The 18,893-nt window shown below is 36.4% G+C and overlaps 1 protein-coding gene across 6 annotated transcripts in view; it reads left to right on the top strand.

Annotated features, from left to right (window-relative positions):
- The window catches only part of TASP1 (taspase 1), a 91,387-nt gene that overhangs the window by 28,491 nt on the left and 44,003 nt on the right, over positions 1-18,893 (top strand). For 5 of the 6 annotated variants that reach the window (XM_054061504.1, XM_054061502.1, XM_054061506.1 and 2 more), the window contains 3 exons: positions 8,624-8,730; positions 16,570-16,689; positions 17,569-17,647. In XM_054061504.1, coding sequence (XP_053917479.1) covers positions 8,624-8,730; positions 16,570-16,689; positions 17,569-17,647 — 306 coding nt within the window. The remainder of the gene's footprint in view (positions 1-8,623; positions 8,731-16,569; positions 16,690-17,568; positions 17,648-18,893) is intronic. The other variant, XM_054061505.1, reaches the window with a different exon arrangement.

The raw sequence follows: 18,893 nt of genomic DNA, 5'->3' as shown, positions 1-18,893 counted from the left end.
AGATCTTCAAAGGGAAAGAGGATGGCAACTACTCGTGCAGCAAGCTTGTACCTATAACCCTTAACACTGTGGAAATGACCATAAGTACTTAAGTTATATAAGATGAAAAGCCCCATAGCTTGGTAACTGGAATCCAGGTGTAGCCACACATGGTGCCTAAGGAAGAATGTAAGAGCAGTGCAAACTATCCCCATCTACGTTCCTGAGTCATGGCTGGTTCCTGCAGACCTTGGGGTAATCGGTGGCATTTTCTGCGTTGAAATTGTTCTCTTTTGGGCCCATATTAGTTTCTAGCATCTGCAAAAAACTTTATTGCTAACTATGAGTTGTGTGAAGAACTACTTCTTTTTCATTATTTCAAGACTTTCTGAATAAAATCTGCAGTTTTATTGTCAGATTATTGCTCAGTCCTTCTTTGGTCATGTCCTCTTGTTACCTTGCATAACTTAGTGTCATCAGTAAAATCATATCTTGTGGAGCAGAGTAGGTACTACTATAGGTTGACGTGGCGTTCCACTTGTTACAAGTTATTTACTTCTTCTTTCTTTCTTATATTTTTTAACCAATTTTATGTATGCAAGGAAATTCCCTTTTATCTTATGGCTGCTTGGATGCTTTAATGAGGGAGAGCCTTTTCTTGATAAATGTCATGCAGATTGCTATACTTCTATTGACACCCTATGTGTCTCTGTCTACCAGTATTGCCTACCTAGCCTCTCTGTCCTCCTAAGCCCCAAACCTCACCTTAACACCAGTTTTGTCCATTATTATTGCATGAAGGAAAGTATTTGCCATATTGCTGGAACTGTGCTGCGAGGTTCAGTCAGTGGCTCAAGGCTTAGACCGTGTTTTGTTCCTTTGTTTTTAGGGTCAGAAAGAGATCTAAAGAAAAACTCAAGAGTTTGGGATTTGATTAGGAAGCTTGGTAATCTGTGCACATATCTGATTTTAGGAAACTTAAGAAGTATCTCTCAGATAGAAGATGCTTATCTTCTAGCAGTGAAATTTACTGCCTTTGTTCCAAAATACACAGAATAAATGAGTTCATGCATTTCACTGGCAAAAAAAAATAAGGGCAGACATGGTGTAAGTGCTCCCTGGAATTGGACACAATATTGTCAGTTCACTTGCAGTTCTGAAATCTGAACAGCTAAGTCCAGTCAATGGAACGGCTGTAAGTTAGCCAGGGAAGAGGTTGGTCTGAGGTACCCAGAAAAAGCTTTGAATGAAAATCTTCCATGGAGAAGGAAATGCTGGTTGGTGGAAAAAAGGATTTATTCCAGGAAATAGTAAGAAATGGTATGTCCAGTGACAGTTTACACTGAGTTCTTGTTATGCGGATCAGATCTATGTAGTAGTGCTCAGAGAAATATAGGCTAGTGTTTTTATATGTTTTAGATGTCGAATTTTTTTTTTTTCCCCATTCATATTGCTGTCTCTGTCAAAGTATGGCAACATGGGAAGTAGCACTAGTAGTCTTTGGTCCCATCACAAGCATAAGTAGTGGTAACCTGTTATTTAAAATATCTTTGTTAAAATGAAAGTTATTTTCGTCTCTCGCTTCATTTGTGCTATTTTAGCAACTCCTTGACAGAATTCTACAGTGGATCATTTTAATTTTGGTGGGTTAATTAATTTGCAATTCGTTTTCCCACAATATTTGCATTCTCTTTTAATATGGAATAGGGAGATAAAATGTAGAAAGTTCTTCTTTCTGGTTCTTTCAGCTGACTATAAGCAATGTCTGCCAGGGGGTGCTGTGTGATTGATCAGAGCTCAGTCTGTACTCCAAAGATTTCTCAAAAATATTCTTTGACTTTTTTTAGTATTTTCAATTTACAGTCTTATTTTAAACAAGGATTGCTGAACAGTCGTAGTTTGCATAAAGTTTTGTTGCATAATAACTTGTTATGACTGTAATAGAACCATTGGAGTTTGTGTTCTCAGCTTGCTGTTCCTCTGCAGTAAATGAGAAGGTTTGAGTATTGTTATGAACTTGATTTGTGATTTAGTGGTGCTAGAAATTTGTATTTGTTAACTTCTATTTAAAAACATAATTGTTCACTTAAATAATTTCTTACCTAGCCTGAAAACATGTAAGGAAATAGATGTGGCTTATAAAAGAATGGAAGTTTTAAAGGAACAAGATTTTTACTGAAAACTCTTAGCATTAACTTTGGACAAGAAATGTTAGTGTATTACAATAAACAGCCTATCAGCTACACTCTGACTTGAAGTATTCAGATCTAGAATTAACAAATAGATATGAATCTTACCATTATTAAAAGAAAAAAAAAGAATGCCTTAGTCTTACATTGTGTTCTGTATGTACACCTCAGTTATTTCAAGAAGTCCATGAATAGGATAATTCTAGTTTTCTCTCTAATAATTTTTCTCTCACCTCTGTTCTCTGAATCATAGGTGTTCTCTGAATGTTAGATGACTAAGAGCAGCTATGTAGAATGGGGAGCACAGTTGTCTTTCATTTACGTGGTCACTGTGTAATTATATAATAGAACTGCCAAGGGTTTTGGTTTGACTTTTCCTTGTACGTAATATAACAGTAAAAGCAGTTACGGGAATGATCAGACTGCTGGAGTGCCAACAGGATTAGTACAAGACACAAGTAAATGATACAAAAATTTTATGGCAAACAAGCGGCACACAATAATGACTTTCAGAGACCAATGCTCTGTTTCTTTTTCTGCCTGTGACCTGCTTGCTGAAAATTTCTCTTTCTGCTCTTTCTGTAAAGTGGTGACAACAATGTAAGAAGCCTGTATAAAGCTCTATCTATTGCCTAGCTGTGATAATTTCGGAGATGGATCTTTTGGTAATGAGGTAATGTCCTGTAGGTCTTGTGGTCTTTTCTTATCAGGGTACCCAGTAATATGGGAACTTTTTGAAAAAGGGAACAATTGTAATAGTTTTAACTTTGAGCAAGATGGGCCTGTGAGATTTTTTTTCTTCTGCATTTGTAGGCATAATAGGTTGTACGTATGTATATATATGTACATACGTCATATCAAGCACACATGTCAGGCACATACATACATCATATCAAGGACATATTCTGACACCATATCCACTAATACCAATCTCTCATGCAGACAAATGGAGTTGAGCAGGGCATACTTAAGCCTGTTCTGTGCTCAGCTACTGAGCCTTCTCCACAGCAAACTCCTACACTTGTCTCAACTTCTACAACTCTGCCGTGACCAAGTATTCATAGAGTCATAGAATCAGTAAGGTTTAAATAGACCTCTAAGATCAACAAGTTCAACCGTCAGCCCGGCACTACCATGCCTGCTAAACTACATCCCAAAGCGCTATGTCCACACACTTTTTAAACACCTCCAGGGATGGAGCCTCCACCATTTCCCTGGGCAGTTTGTTGCAATGCTTGGCCAATCTTTTGGTAAATAATTTTTTCCTAATATCTAATTAACACCTCCCCTGATGCAACTTGAGGCAATTTCCTCTCATCCTATCACTTATAGAATCATCAAGGTTAGAAATCATCAAATCTACCCAGTGCTTCTGCTGTCTAGCACAGTTAGACCCCAAATGTAGTGCATTTAAGTATAGAGCACATGTGGGTAGCTCCTGTTGGTACCTTGCAGGATTGAAGGGAGAATGTGGACAGCTAGGAAGTTTTGAGGTCCTTGAAAATTGCCCAGGCTGTATTGCAGGGACTTTTGGTAAATACTGTAAATGTGAGGCAAGTCCTAAGCTTTTAATGGTGTTCTAGTTTTGATATGCCTCTGTTGTCAGTCATTATATGTCTTTAATCTGGATGAGGCCCGAGTATGGCATTTAAACACTTAACAGAGTGGTTTTGTACAGCTGTGGGTTTTTCTGTTTCTTTACCCCGCCTCTACCAGCAGCTCTGAAGTAGTTTTATTTATGACATTATGTATACAAATGAGAAAGTAAAACAGAAGGGCTGGTGGTTCTCTGTCGACTCCACGATGCAATTTTTTTCAAGAATGAGTTTGAGCCTCCTTCCTGTTACTGTGTAGGGTAGTAATTGTCTGGGACAATTACTTGATTTTCATCTAAACTTTTAAATTCTTCAGTAAAAATCAAAGGAAGTTGTGCTTTATATCTTTCCATAGATTCCAACAATATCTCTGGGCTATGATCAAAACCCTAAAATTCTATCTACACACTTACCTCTCCTTTTCTAGCTTCCTACCCTCCTCAGTCAATAAGGTCTACATCTCTTGCTACCCTTTCTCCTTGGCCTAGGCAACATAAGGCTGATGTAGCGATATTGCATTTATTTTAGGAAAACATGCCTGTCTTCAGCGCTGTGTTGTGTCCTTTTCCTCTTCTCAAGCTTGGAATATGCTGTCATGTTGGAGAAGGTGAGAGTGTTTTTTGTACTGTTACTTAGGACAAATAAAATTTCTTAGCATCCTTGCACCACAAAGCTGAGTTTTTGTTTTAGATTTAGTGTGAACTATGAACCTAAACTGTGTGTAGGCATTTCAACGTATGATGCTTATTTTCAAAATAACTTTTCAGTGGCTTATGTTAAATGTGCATCATTAGCCAAACACATTTGAATCCTGGATTTATTTTTGGTTCATAAAATGTTTTGTTGTTCTTAAAACCTCATAATATATTGTTTGACAAGGAACAAACTTAGGGGATGTTTTCAGAAAACTTTAATGTAATCTCTCATGTGTTTAGTGAGAAGCTCACTTGTGTTTTCTAGCTCCTTTTGTCACTTTTAGAGCAAGACAAAGCAACCAGAGTACTAGGCAGCTTAATAATATTTATAGTGGGTTTAGATAAGATAGAACATCGCAAAGGCAGAAATACACTGAGAGGCAGCCTTTCACTTGTTATTAGTCTTTATTTGCTTATTCTGGAGAAAAAAGTAAGATTTAAGGTTTTATTTTGTTTTTCACTGGTCTTCTGAATTTGAGCATAAATCCATGTCGGAGGAAAAAAGAGAATTTGCTAGGCCTCTTTTACAGGCTGGTCCTTGATTTCACAATTCTTTGTTCACTTTGGAGATATCCTGTTTTATCCTGCCAAGAGGAATTCATAATGACTGATAATTATTTCCTCACAATAACGAACGTCAATTACTCTTTAGTCCTTGCTAAAACAAAATCTTTAACTTTGAAATGAATGCTACTCCTAGTAACTATTCTGAAGCTTGACGTTAGCCTGAGCACAAGAATTTCCACTCTAGAGGAAGTCTGAATAGACTCTTTCCCTTGCAGTATTGGAAGGTATGACGTTTCATGCTAAACTGAATAAAATTTAAGAGTTATTGAATCATTGTTATACATTAATTGATGTATGTAACTCTGGAAAGGGAGGCATGGTATTAATAAACCCAAAACAAACAACCATCCTCCTCCCCTGAAAAAGATCTTCCCCAAAACAATCCCTCTCCCTGTCCCTGAAAGACCCTTAGATGTTTCTGATGAAAACTGGTGTCACTTGGAAGTACAGAACCATAATTGGCACCTCTCTAGTATCTCTTATCTAGTGTAACAGTATGAACTTTCTAATGTGACCAGTGTTGCAGTATCTGTCACAAATAGGAGCTGATTATCAAGTTTTGCAGATATTGTGGTGGAGGAAGCTGGGAAAGTTTGTATATTTTACATGGTAAACATGCTGATTTCGTTAATGTAGACTGTTGTGTATTTGTGCATTAGAGTGATATATTACTTTGTTATGGTGGTGTGTGATGTCTAGGGACAGGATCATAGAGGACTGACATGTATTAGAGTATGTGAGGTTTTGCCTCATTTCAGAAAATATATTATTTTGTTTTAACATGAGGTTGATCATATATCCGAACAGAGGCTCAGAGGAGTTGTGAAATCTCCGTTCTTGAAAATATTCAGAAGTTGACAAGTTCTCATGCAGCCCTTTCAAATCGATCTGGCTTGTCTTAGGAGATTGGACTGCATGACTACCCAAGTTCCCTTCCAACATCCGTCATTGTATGTTACTAGAAAACTTTCGTCATCTGTCTGTTTAAGATATGCGAAAAATACGTGCCACACCATCTCCTGGGGCTCTGGATATCTGGTCAGTAAGAGAGTCCTTGATGCACTGTGCCACTTCTCACACTTAGAAGACCAGTGAAGTAAGAAAAGCAATTGGGAGAAATGCATCACAGGTCTTTATCCCAGCAGTTGGGAAAGGCAGCTGGGGTAGCCAAGAACTGAAAATATTTCTAACAGTTTTTTGTTGACAAAATTATTGATTTATTAGCATAGAGTCATCCATTCTCTAAACATGGACAAGGTGATACATTACTGGCTTAATTTCATATCTAGTGTTTCTTATTGCCTCGTTAGTGTATACCACTTTGTTAATAATGACTTGTTTTCTGCCCTGTATTTCCTAGCTTACTGATACGATTTTGAGTTAATGAAGATAAGTTACTGTAAACCATTAGATTCTTTGAAGCAAATCCTGTTTTGAAAAGACACATAGAATCTTAAGCACAAGGTAAAATCTAAAAATTACTTAGTTGCTTAGCTAGAGACTCAGGACTTCAGTGAATGAAACAACTGTCTTAAGCTTGGAGAATTTAATGGAAATTTGTGGAAAAAATGACAGGATAAGTAGAAATCAAGGTGTGGTTGGAGTGATGATGCTGAGAGGCCATGTAGCATCACTTTGTGGAGCTGGCAGGGCAGCTTGGAACTAGCGCATGTGTTGTCTAGTTTTGACATGATCTTTCTGCATGTATTTGAACTGGTGAGGATGCAAATTTCGCAGAAGGTTTCCAGACACCTCTAGTATTAGATTATGGAGTACAAGGAAACCTTCTTGTGTTCAAGTTTTCATGTATGGGCTCATGCACCCTTTTATTTGTCTTGCTTCTCAAAGTACACCTTTTTTCTGAATTGGCAGGAGGCAATGGCAGCAGTAGATGACTGGCCTAGGCATGTTTATGCCTGTGGGGTACCTACTTTTGACAAGTACCATGGCTAGGCACAATTCTTACTCATATTGTAGCTCTACCCATAAGTATTTGCTATATTTATTGAAGTCCTGTGAACTTACAAGTTCTCCTGTTTAAAAATTCTATTAAAAACAATATGCTGACTTGGTTTATTTTGGGACACTTCTGTTTAACAAATTCTTAATCTGTGTGTGGGTCTTTTGTTTGTTCCTCCCCAACCCCAATTAGTGCTAGACTAAAATAATTCTTTGCCTGTTCCCCCTTATTAAGTGTCTTTTTTTTTTTATACCTATTTGACCTCATTTTGAATATGGAAATGTGTTGTCCAAAGTAGCTGTCTTAATCAGCTCTGTGTGGTAGAAAGAGTTCCTTTCTCGGTGATGGCAGATTAATATGTGTTTACAGTTTTAAGAAACTGGTATTCATTAGGTTTTTGGAGAGAAATGCCAGCTTTCTTATTACATTCAGGTTACATGCTTGAATAACTGTGGTAGTTTGAGATCCAGTTTTATGTACTTAAAATCAGATTTAAAGGAGCGTTCACTAGGTGATTCTGGCACCTGCATGGGGAAGTTTCAAAGAAGTAAAATGCTTGCTGTCTGTGTACTTTGAGAATTGTAAATGAAAGCTTTGTAGTCTGTTGGCTCTGTAGTGTTGATTTTATTCACAGACTGTTGTTGAATACTCGGACATTCTTGTAGCTGTTCCAGTTTTCTGAATAATAGCGATAAAGCTAAATTCAGTATTTCATTCAAACTGGTGTTTTTAAGGCTTATAGATTAAATAGGAGACCTATGCTTCTTAACTTCCTTTGAACTTCTGACTTACCTGTGTTTACCTCTGCCCTCCTAACAGCCTGATTTTGCATGACTAAACAAGTGACAGGAGCCATTTTTCCCACCTCCTCTTTTCTCTGCATTTCAAAGGGGATGTTACGACAATCTGTGGATGCTACTAAGTCAAAACTAATTTAAATATGTCAATATCTGCAATTTTTTCGTGAACTAGAGCTTCTGAAATGGGAGCGTGTCATTTTGGTCTCTTAGGCATAACAATTTATTTTTTTTATCCTACTTTAAAGAACACTTCCTTTCTGAATGTAAGACTTAGATGTGGAAAATACATGTTTGTCTTTTCAAGACCTAGGTGGTCTTTAGACTGTGTTCGCTTTTGGAACATAAAAATATTGCTAGACTATTGTGTATCTTTAACTATATGGGTAAACATGCAGATATACAATTAAGGTAATAAAATAGTAGCATAATTTTATGGATATCGGAATGAGCTCACATGGTATCTATTTACTTGTCAGCAGTCAAACCCAGCAATTTTGACACAAGCTGCTTATTCTGTTCTCTTCTGTGCACTGTTGCTTCTTTGCCAGACAGAGAGAAATTTAGACCAACATAGCTTCCATATGTGTTCAGTGACTTGTTTCTAGCAGATATTTCACCCATCACTGTTACTGAACAACAGTAGAACTTTCTTCACTTAGGAAAATATGTAAACATGTTGTGGTGAAACTTAAGTACTTTGTTCTTCGTTTTTTTATTGATGCTTTTTGCATCAATAAAAATAAAAATATTTGGGAGGTGCAACATTCAAAATACAAATTTATCAACATTTAAATTAGGAGCATTTTTCTTACTTAAATGCTTTTGAATTATTTTATAGGGTTTAGTTTAGCAGCTTTTAAGAGGAACAAGAGGAAGCTGGAGTTGGCTGAGAAGGTGGAAACGGATCTCATTCAGTTAAAGAAAAGAAGACAATCAAATGAAAAGGTTAGTTACTCTTTAAAATTTTGTTGGGTAATCTTAAACTTACAATCGATTGCTAATAGACTTCATGTCATCTGGAAGATGAGACTAATGTAGCATCAGAAGTCACCTTTCCTTGACCACACTAATGTTTAGACATTATAATGATCATGGAGTGCAGTTGAAGTCTCCAGCCTTGCTATTTGTAAACTGAACTGTCACTTTGTATCTTGTTTGTGCTATGAAAAATATTTTTCTCATTTTGAAATGGAAATATGACTAATATAAACACAAACAGATAATTATTTACTGAAACATTTTCTTTAGCTTGGAATCTCTGTCACTGTTTCCCACTTTTTAATGTTTCCTGAACGCACTGCATTATGGAGCTGCAGTTGGTGAAATTTGAAATATCAGGTAGGTAAACATGTGCATCTGTGCATGCATCTAGCATTGACCTGGCCCATATTACTTGTACAACAGAACTATGAGGATTCCCTCTGTTTCCCTCACTCTTAGTTTGAATTTAGAGCCTTTGTTACCATTTGAAATGTCAGTCGCAGTATTTGCATTTACTGTTTTATATCAAAGAATGACTCATTAAATTAAATGCCTAGGCTCTATATGGGGCTTGTGGCATTTTGAACTGTCCATTTCTCTTGGCTTTGGTAGGCTGACCACTGCCTTGTGTAGTTGCATATGTTGATATAAATAACAAATCCCAGAGAATTGGAAAAAAAAAGTTTATTCTCTGTATTCTGTGCTAAAGCATACCAGTGATAAATCAGACAACATTTTTCTTCTGTGTTCTTAGATGAGCTATCCCTAGCAGGGTACTAACTTTTCTGTTTTCAAGGAGATAAGACCTGTAGAGAAAGTAAGAATGGGAGCGGGGGGGGGAAGGCTAGTTATTAATTTTGGAACTTTACTGTTTATAGAGCTTCACATACCTGCTTGTGAAAATAGAGATATGAAAAGATAACTGAGGGAGAAGGAGTCTCTGTACAGCACTGATGTTCATGTAATAAGGGGCAAGTCAATGCTTGAAACATATGCCAATGCATGAGCTTACCGACCTGCAATTTGAAATTTCAAGGGGCTCCAGAGTCATGTGCAGCGCTTGTGGGAGACCCTCAAAGGCCAATGATGGTAGGTAAAGGAGGTGATCAAATAGAGCTCTACTCAACGGTAAGTGATCCAGCATATAACACACCAGTTTTGTCAACTTTCTGGGCACATGCTGTCTGTGGTGGGGGTATGATAGCCAAACTGTGCTAACAATGTGGGCTGCTTGTTATCCACAGAGTGTGAGATAATTGCAGTCTCACAGGAAGTTCAGGTTTTCGAAACGTAAAGCCAAATTCTACAAGAAAAATTCTAAAAAAAAAAAAAAGGTAGAGTATTTTTTTTCTAAGCTGTTAGGAAAGGGTCATTTAGCAGGACTGAGGCATATGATCTGTCATCACAAAACTCATACTGTCAAAGCTGAGGTCTCATGAGACGTTTAAAAATAATTGTTTAAAAACTACTTAAATACTTGTATAATTAAAAGTTAATCTTCTGGGCAAAGTTAAACTTGATAAATACTTACCTGATTTTTTTAATTTGCTGTGCGTCTCTGGAACTGCAGACCTGTCCCTTTCAGCAGGATTTGATAACCGTTTCATTAGTTCGGCTCTTGTCTGCTTCAGCCCTCTGCTGCAGCTTAACTTACGTGCCTCTGTTACAAGTATTGCACAGTTGTTACAAATTCTGGTTATTTTTTGTCTATGAAATATTAGAGGTTGGGAGAAAAGCAAGATAGAAAGGATGTTAACAACATTCAAGCTGAATGGAAATCAGAATTAGAAGGCCAATGTGAGGAAATAGTATTAAAGACCAAAAAAGACTGAAATCACCTGGAAGTTTTAGCTGTTGGTAGATTTCTGCTAAAAATAAACATTTTGAAAATGACTTTACAGTGAAACTTAAATTATACCAAGCTCAAAAAGAATGAGAGGCTGTTTTAATAAAGATTATATGGAAAAAAATAGACAGTGTAACTTACCAAATGACCCTATTTCCAAGTAAATGGAATGTTCTCTTTGCTGTATTTTTTGTTTTTTACCGAACGTACGGTTTGTTGAGGTTTATGTGATTGCACACAGGAAGATCTGTTGCTAACTTCATAGAATTTTGATGGTGTGAAAATTGAGACTTTTTTAAAAAAGATCTAGTGACAATTATGTAGTTAAGGAATGATTTTATTTGTGTGTGAATTGATTAAACATACTCATAGGGAGACTTGCTGTGTTAATTCAGCCAGATGCCGTTCTGAAATTCTTACCTCAAGCACCAGAAAACATCAAAAGTAAATGCTTGTCTTCTTATTGTTAACCTGTCTTTTACCAGAAGAAATTCTCATTGAAAATAGCTTAGTAGAGTTCAGGTAAAAGCCCTATTTTTATTTTTTCTTTTGCTATTACAAATCTTTTTTGCAGCTATGCTGAAGTTGCTTGTCCTCTCCTAGGTTTTAATAAGCGGCCCTAAGAATTTCCAGTGCATGTCAGTTATTTGTGGGTTACTGCTTAAAGGCTAGGGTTTTGTAGCCTTGTTATTTAACTCCATAAATAACATTTAGATAGAGGTTTATTAAAACGTAGTTTGTGTTTATTGTAATTTAACATATGTACCAAATATGTGCGTAACAGTTGGAATTGTGTATGGAATCAACAGTTTTGTATTCTTCAGCTACTCTTTTGAGACGATAACACTGAAAATATTTAGAAAAGAATAATACGTGTCTGTTGCATGGGAGTACATTCTTTTAAGTATTTTGTGCATTTAATGTTTGTTATTGATCATCTTCAATGTACCATGTGAACCTTTAGCTAGTTCCAACTTCAGCCCTTTGGGTGAGCAACAGTCATTGCATAGAAATACATGTAATTCCCATATAGGGTGAATTTTAATCACTTACATTTTTCATAAAATCATAGAATAGTTAGGGTTGGAAGGGACCTTAAACCCCATCCAGTTCCAACCCCCCTGCCATGGGCAGGGACACCTCCCAACAGACCAGGCTGCCCAAGGACCCATCCAACCTGGCCTTGAACACCTCCAGGAATGGGGCATCCACAGCTTCCCTGGGCAACCTGTGCCTGTGTCTCACCACTCATGGTGAAGAAATTCTTCGTTATGTCTAGTCAAAATCTGCCCCTCTCCAGTTTCCTTAAATAAAATTTGTTATGGCTTTGTGAAAGTAATTGTAAGTACAGCAGTCAACTATACCAATCCTAGTGTCTGTCATACTTATTCTTACGGTTTGAGCAGGAATTTTAATTTTGTACATTTCATTTTCCTGTCCCGTGGGACATTTTCATTTTCCTGTCCCATGGGACATTTTCTGTCCCATGTCCATGCTGAAATGATCTTTGATAATAATAATTTTAGACTTGTACTTCAAAGTGCATTTAACATGGGAAGAGAAATCTAGATACTTTTAATCAATTCCAGTGTTAAAAAACCCAACCCAATATTTTCTACATGTGTAGGTATTAATTGGTCCCACTGTTCACAGAATAGTGGCATTTTCTTTTGTCTTAGATAGATTTGTAAGTATTTCTTTGAAATACTGTAATAAATAAAATTATGCTTAAAAGATTGCCTCATAGCTTGTTAACTAGTACTGTAACAAACAGAAGTGCTGCATCAAGAGCACCTTAAATCTGAGATTTTAAAAGATGAAAATATATTAATAATTGATACACTGCTTTCTAGATAGTGCTCTCCACTATTGTGTTCTTCTCTGTTTCTACTTGATCTGTAAAGGGCCAATGTGGAAAGTACTAGATGATTTATCTTTTGCCCTGTTCTGAATAGGAGGATACTGTAACCCCCATATTTTTAGGGGAATCTGCTTGGTCTAACTATCAACAAAAATCAAATCCTATTTATTTGTGTGGGTAGTTGGGTAATAACATATAGGTATTAATTGTTTCAATCTGATTCAGTTATGATACTCAGAGATGAGATTTAATGGCAATTAAACAGAATTTCAAGACAACCTCAAGTTGAGATGGAAAAGGCCCTGTTTGTAGATAACTTTCAGCAGTCACTGGGTGGAGCTCTTCTAAACTCTTAACTGTTAACTTCCTCAGGGGCTTATAAAATGACTGTTTATAGGGGTTTTTTACGTGCAGAGGAAGGGAAGGATGAGATTTCTAACATGCTTGATAGAATCTGTATTTGTGCAGATGAGCATCGTCCTGCTTTGCATGCATGTTGTTAGCCAAGTTTGAATATTTGGTCCGTAATTTCATGCAACTAACTTCCTTTCCCATGACAAAGTGCTAATTAATTAATGTGATGTCTTACCTTTCACATTGACTTTCAATCATTTCCGTGTAAAATATTAACTGTATAATAGATGATTTTTAGGTTGCAGTACTACATTGTTAAAAAATCCTAACTGCTTTTGCAATGGATGTGTCAGAGTTGGATATGGAATTTGTTAACAGAAATCAGCAAGTAATAATCAAGTTTCCTTTGGAACTTGCGGAGTTTTTACATCTAAGGTGCTAAATTAATGTATAAAATACATAAAAAGATAATGGCAAGCAAGCTGAATCTTGTTAGTCCCTGTTGTATCCATATAGAATTTGGGCTTCCTTAATTGTAGCATTTAATGTATTTCTATTGATTGTCTTTGTGTCAGCATGACAGGATCCTGTATTTTTAAACGTTCATATGGTTTGAAGAGGTGAGATGTGTGACAGGGAGAGTCTTCTCATCAGGAGCTTTCTTCCTGGAACTTCTCAGGAGTGTAATGCCTTTTTGTATGGAGAAGTAAGGGAAGTTACTATGTTAAATTGTGATGAGGTTTTCAGTGGTTCACAAATCATTGGGCTGTCAGTACAGTTCATGTGACTAGAAGACTTTTAGTAGTAGGCTGTAGAATTGATTTGTGGTGTTACTTTTAAGTGTGTGAAGTCAGTATTGAAATGGGAGCAAACTTAAAAATATGTTTAGAATAGATCTGACAATGTATTTTCTCCATTGGATATGTAATAAAACTGGTCCACACTAGTTTTTAGTTTGAGTAAGAGTACATATAGCATTGGGAGTGATCCTTCTTCTGATCAAACACAACACATTTCTGAGTAAGATAATACAGAACTCCTTTGCTTCAGTGATACAGACTTCCTACAGGAGGAAGGTTGTGTGGACCAGCTTAAAATAAAATGCTCCCGGTAGAAAGATTTCCCGCCTCCTAAGTTGCCCTATCTAAAAATTAATTAAGCCAAAGCAAGCAAACTAGATCACTGAATTGACAGCAAATGCTGATGGGACATAGGTCTTCTTTTAATGGAAATAACGGCAAAGAAAGTTTCCGTGCAACGTATGCTTATTAAATGCTTGTGGTTTTTTGATTAAAATATTTAAAAAAAAAAATAATTAGAAATGTAGCTACCGAAGGCAAATGTTTTATTCATTTGAGAGCTAAAGCAGAACATGGATGACAGATTGAGCAAATAGCTTTATAGATGCTGCAAAGAAGGCTGCAAGCATTTATTCTTTATTTGCTGTCAGATGATATGGAAAACATACTTTTCCATACTGAGAGTCATCCTTCTAAAATGTGTTTCTGTTCATTAGGGGAGCCCTAAGTGTTTAATTTAATACGAATTAGGATTACACAGATGGCCTTAATTCTAGCATTTCCTAACTTTGATGGGCTTGATTTTCATATCTGTACTTGTCTATATTAATCAAGTTTTTTGTTGTGGGTATAATTTCCTTTGATAAAAGGGGCCAGGGATGAACAAAACCCCCTGCATCACATTAGTAGTTCTTCTCTATATAGAAATCATAGGATCACAGGAGAATTCACGTTGGGAAGAGTTTTATCCAGTCTGATCTTGAAAACCTTCAAGGATGGGAGTCTGAACCTCCAGTGAGCAAGCTGCTCTCTGCTTTAAGATCTTTTCAATAGTATTGACTGGGTTAATAATACGTGAATTGGCTTGTGGCTCGCAGTCCTGGGAGATGTTAGATACATTTGCCCATGAGATGTTAGAGAAGGGATGTTAGAGATGTTCCTTAATTTTCTTTTATCTTTACAACTTGGAAGGGAACTTGCTCTTTTCTTGTCCTCTTTGTTCAAGTCCTCAAAACTTCTTTTGCCTCTGCTTATCGTATGTTCCCTGATCCTGGTTTTTAACTTCCTCAGCTTTTCAACTTGCTCTTCTTCCCAATGCCAGTTTAGAGCCTAGATCTATATTCTTCTCTTTTTCTCTAAGCAGTTACTCTGCTTTACTCTTAGGAAATCCATCTGTCTGTTATAATATTGAATATGGTAAGCGCCAGCTTCTGAGTGTGGAACTAACTTCCTCAGGAATATTTAGGTGTAGGCGAAGCGAAGAAACTTACTGTTGTTCTGGGTACAAGTCAAGGATGACATTCCTGCTTAGGAGTTCCATTTGCTTGAAAAATACTGTAGAACACGGTAGTGCTGCATTTTGTATTTTTCCTTTTAAGACAGGCACAGTATTAACTCAAATGTTATCTCTTAAATTAAGTGTGGCCAGATTATCATTGTCATAAGTCTCCCAAGAATTCTTCTTGACAAGTGATGTTGTATGCCCAAGGAGATTTTGATTGATGGTAGGAATGTGATAATTTGAAGTTGAATAGTTGGGTGTATATTTTATTTTCTTCCTCCCTCTGGATCCTATTCCAGAAAATAGTCTTTTGTATTAATAGCTTAGTATCCTTAGGCATTATTGGCTTGGGCAAGTTCACATAGGATTTTTTTAATGCAGGTAAGTTTTTATACAGGAAAGATTGATCAGCTAAAGGCTTGAGGGCTTTTGCAACAGTAGCATTTTGATGGATGATGTATCCTTTTTTTTCACTTTTCATTTTACATATACTGCATGCTGTGTCCCATCAAAAGTGTGTGATTTGGCATGAAGTCAGGGTGCCTTGCCCTGAGTTCTGCAGAGAAACGAATCTAGGACAAGTCTAGGGAGAGAAGGGAGAACTGCTCTTTCTCTTTGAGTGACTGAACGTGGGACATTAATGAAGGAAAGAAAGGTGGGAAGGTCCAAGGTGAGAGAGCTGAAGTGTTTTTGAGATACTAGACAGAGAGCTTGCATTGTGAAAGAATGCTGAAAGACCCATTGTCTTTAGGGAGGAAATCTGCTTCAGAAGTGATGAAAGTAAGGGCACATTTATAGTGACCCAGAAGGAACGAAGGGTGATTTGTTTCAACTGGGAAGCCACTAAAAATCGCTGAACCGAGAACAAGTCTGGGAGAAAGAATCTGTCCTCAGGGAGATTTCTTTTCAAGACTTCAATTAATATTCTTGTTGTCACTCAGAATATCAGAATTTTGTCTTTGTGTGGTAAGCTGCTTCTTGTGGTTTTGTTTTTTTTCTTAAATTTTTGAATCATACTTAGCTTTAAAGATCAGAGTGTATGAAAACCTGCCATCTTGAAGCTTTTGGGAAAGGCCTTTTGATAATGGTATCTTTGGAATGAGTTGCTGAATCATTTCTTAGTGAACAAGTGCCCACCACTAATAAGACAGCATTTTTGGCACTTCTGTGAGTCAAGGCAGGTAGTCTAAGCATTGTATGAGTTCTGAGATACTTATTGCTTTGTTGTTTCTAGATAAATTTTCTCCGGGTCCTGTCTGAGGCAAGAGAGTGTTTTGGGAAGATTTATGGCAGCACAGTTGATACAATATGCATGATAACAAACTGATTTTCTTGATCAGCCTGCCACTTGATTTTGTGCACGTTAGTTTGCAGACTGAGAAGTATAATCTGACTTTAATATACTATTTTTAGTAGTTGTTTCTGTTTGTGTATCTCACAGGTGATTGACTCAGGAACATTGGATACAGTTGGTGCAGTTGTTGTTGACCAAGAAGGAAATGTAGCTGCTGCTGTCTCCAGTGGAGGTTTAGCACTAAAGCATCCTGGAAGAGTTGGTCAGGTGATTATACCTTTTCATTTGGGAATGATTGTTCAGGAATTGTAATACTTAAGTAAGAGCTGTGATGGAAAACCGATGTTCTCCCTTCCTTCACATTATGCTCTGAAGGCATTATCACTGCATTGGAAAGCAAGTTTTGGTTTTAGTGTCCTCTGTCAGTGTTATAGAATATTGATCACTAAGAAGTTGCTCTGTAGTTAGTTACCTTTTGCCAGAGCTATTAATAAGTTAATTTCTCAGACTTAAATACCTCCTTAGTACCACAAATATTCTCTTAAATGCTTTGAGTGTTTTTAAATAAGATTTTCATCAATATTTAGGGAAGCTATCCTAATTAATTTTTAAATGATCTTGTGAATTGGTAGAAGTGATGAAGGTATTAAAAGTCGGTATCAGTTATAGTCATTCTTTATAGCTATTAGATAAGGGAATTTTGACCAGTGTCAGAAAAGTCATAGTGCATTGCTGTATAGCTGTGATTTTGGTTGACTTTATATAGTACAGTGAAAGGGACTTCATAAAAATAGGAAACGACTGCAATTGTTTTGTCTTTTGATATCTATACCCTCATTTTCTGCAAAGCTAGGTTAGAATAACATGTATCTATGATAATCACTCAGTTCTGAAGAATAGTAAAAGAAAATGTAGCAAAATGAATGGGAATTTTGGGTTTGACTGTTAGCTTTTCTTATTTAAGTTTTGTATTAATACTTGGATTTTTCTTGGGCTTCTTTTTTTGTGTTTGGTGGTTTTTAGTGGGATTTTGTGTGTGTATGGTAGGTGGGTTTTTTCTTTTTTTTTCCCTTTTTTGTTAAGGGAAGGGAACAAACCTAAACCTATGTATTCTTAAATTTATGGAAGGTGCATTTCTTTCCTTAGGCAGCTCTTTATGGTTGTGGCTGCTGGGCTGAAAATACAGGAGCTCATTCACCTTACTCCACTGCTGTGAGTACTTCAGGTATTTGCTACTTTTATGAATATTTCAAAGAGTGACTGTGTTTCTCTGTAATTAATTTACAAATTCGAAATGATAAATTTGAGTGGTGAATTAAAATATTAACAGTTTCCATATACATTCTACACGTGTATAATTTATTTACATATAAATACATATATGTTATATGTGTATTTCATATATATATTATATATAATTGCGTATAAATACGTATATATTTTCTATATATGTCAGGTGTGTGTATATGTATATGTCCCTGTATATACACTTCACATTGTTAATCTGTTTTTTTTTTTTAAGTAAAATGACCAATATAAGCAACCAACAGGGTTTAATTCACAAATTGCAAGACTATACTGAAGTTTTATTCTGTTCAGAAGATATTTGTATTGCACTGAAAGGGTGTAGTCTGTTTGTAATTCATTCAAGGCCTTGTCCTATTGTAAACAAGTGCTGTTATAAGCCTAATACTGTGTTAGACACAGAATGTTTCTGTGGCTGGAACACTTCTGTAAAGATAAAGACAAAGATAATCAGAGCATCCTTTAACATAAGAGGCTCTCTTTGGTATAAAAATACTACAAAACTGAATTTTTGCCTCCAAAATTATTTTAAGAACTGTTTTAAGTGTATTTGTTCTTCATTTCCCTTTTCCTCATAAAAGGAGGGGGACAAGGCAACCAAATGACTAGGGTAAGTGTCTTTGAAAACTTAGATTTTGAAATTGTGGAAATAACATAGAAATTAGGGTAGCTTCTCTTCCAGCTGGAAGTGTCAGGATCCTGGACACACAAATGTATGTTGTTCATATGATGCTTATCAGCAGGTGTCATGCAGAGCTGTTCAGTTGATTGGCATGCTGAGCAATAGAGATACCAATTGTCAAGCCAAGGTTGTTATTTGGCCTACTAAATGTAACAGGATTGAAGAAAATAGCTAAAATTAGAGAAAAAATAAGAAAGAAACCCCTCCAAACAACCAGAAGATAACTAGGAAAATAGCTTATACCGCAATGTAAGATTTGAGAATGTAAGTTAAGGTGGTTTTAACTTGTCAGGAATAGACAGTGAAAAGGTAATTGTATTGTTATACAATACCAGGTGAATATTACAGAACACAAAACCTTTGAAGTGAAGATTTGCAGAAGGTACTTTTACTTTGCCACTCCTGCATAAAGCAGTTGAAAGGCCTGCATTTATTTTTTTTTTTTTTCTCTCCATGGCGTTTGAAGAATCTCAAATAGAAAAAC

The sequence above is a fragment of the Cuculus canorus genome, chromosome 3, assembly GCF_017976375.1.
Source record: "Cuculus canorus isolate bCucCan1 chromosome 3, bCucCan1.pri, whole genome shotgun sequence".
NCBI lineage: Eukaryota > Metazoa > Chordata > Aves > Cuculiformes > Cuculidae > Cuculus > Cuculus canorus.
Note: the sequence above shows the minus strand (reverse complement) of the source record. Positions and strands in the feature narration are given on the sequence as shown.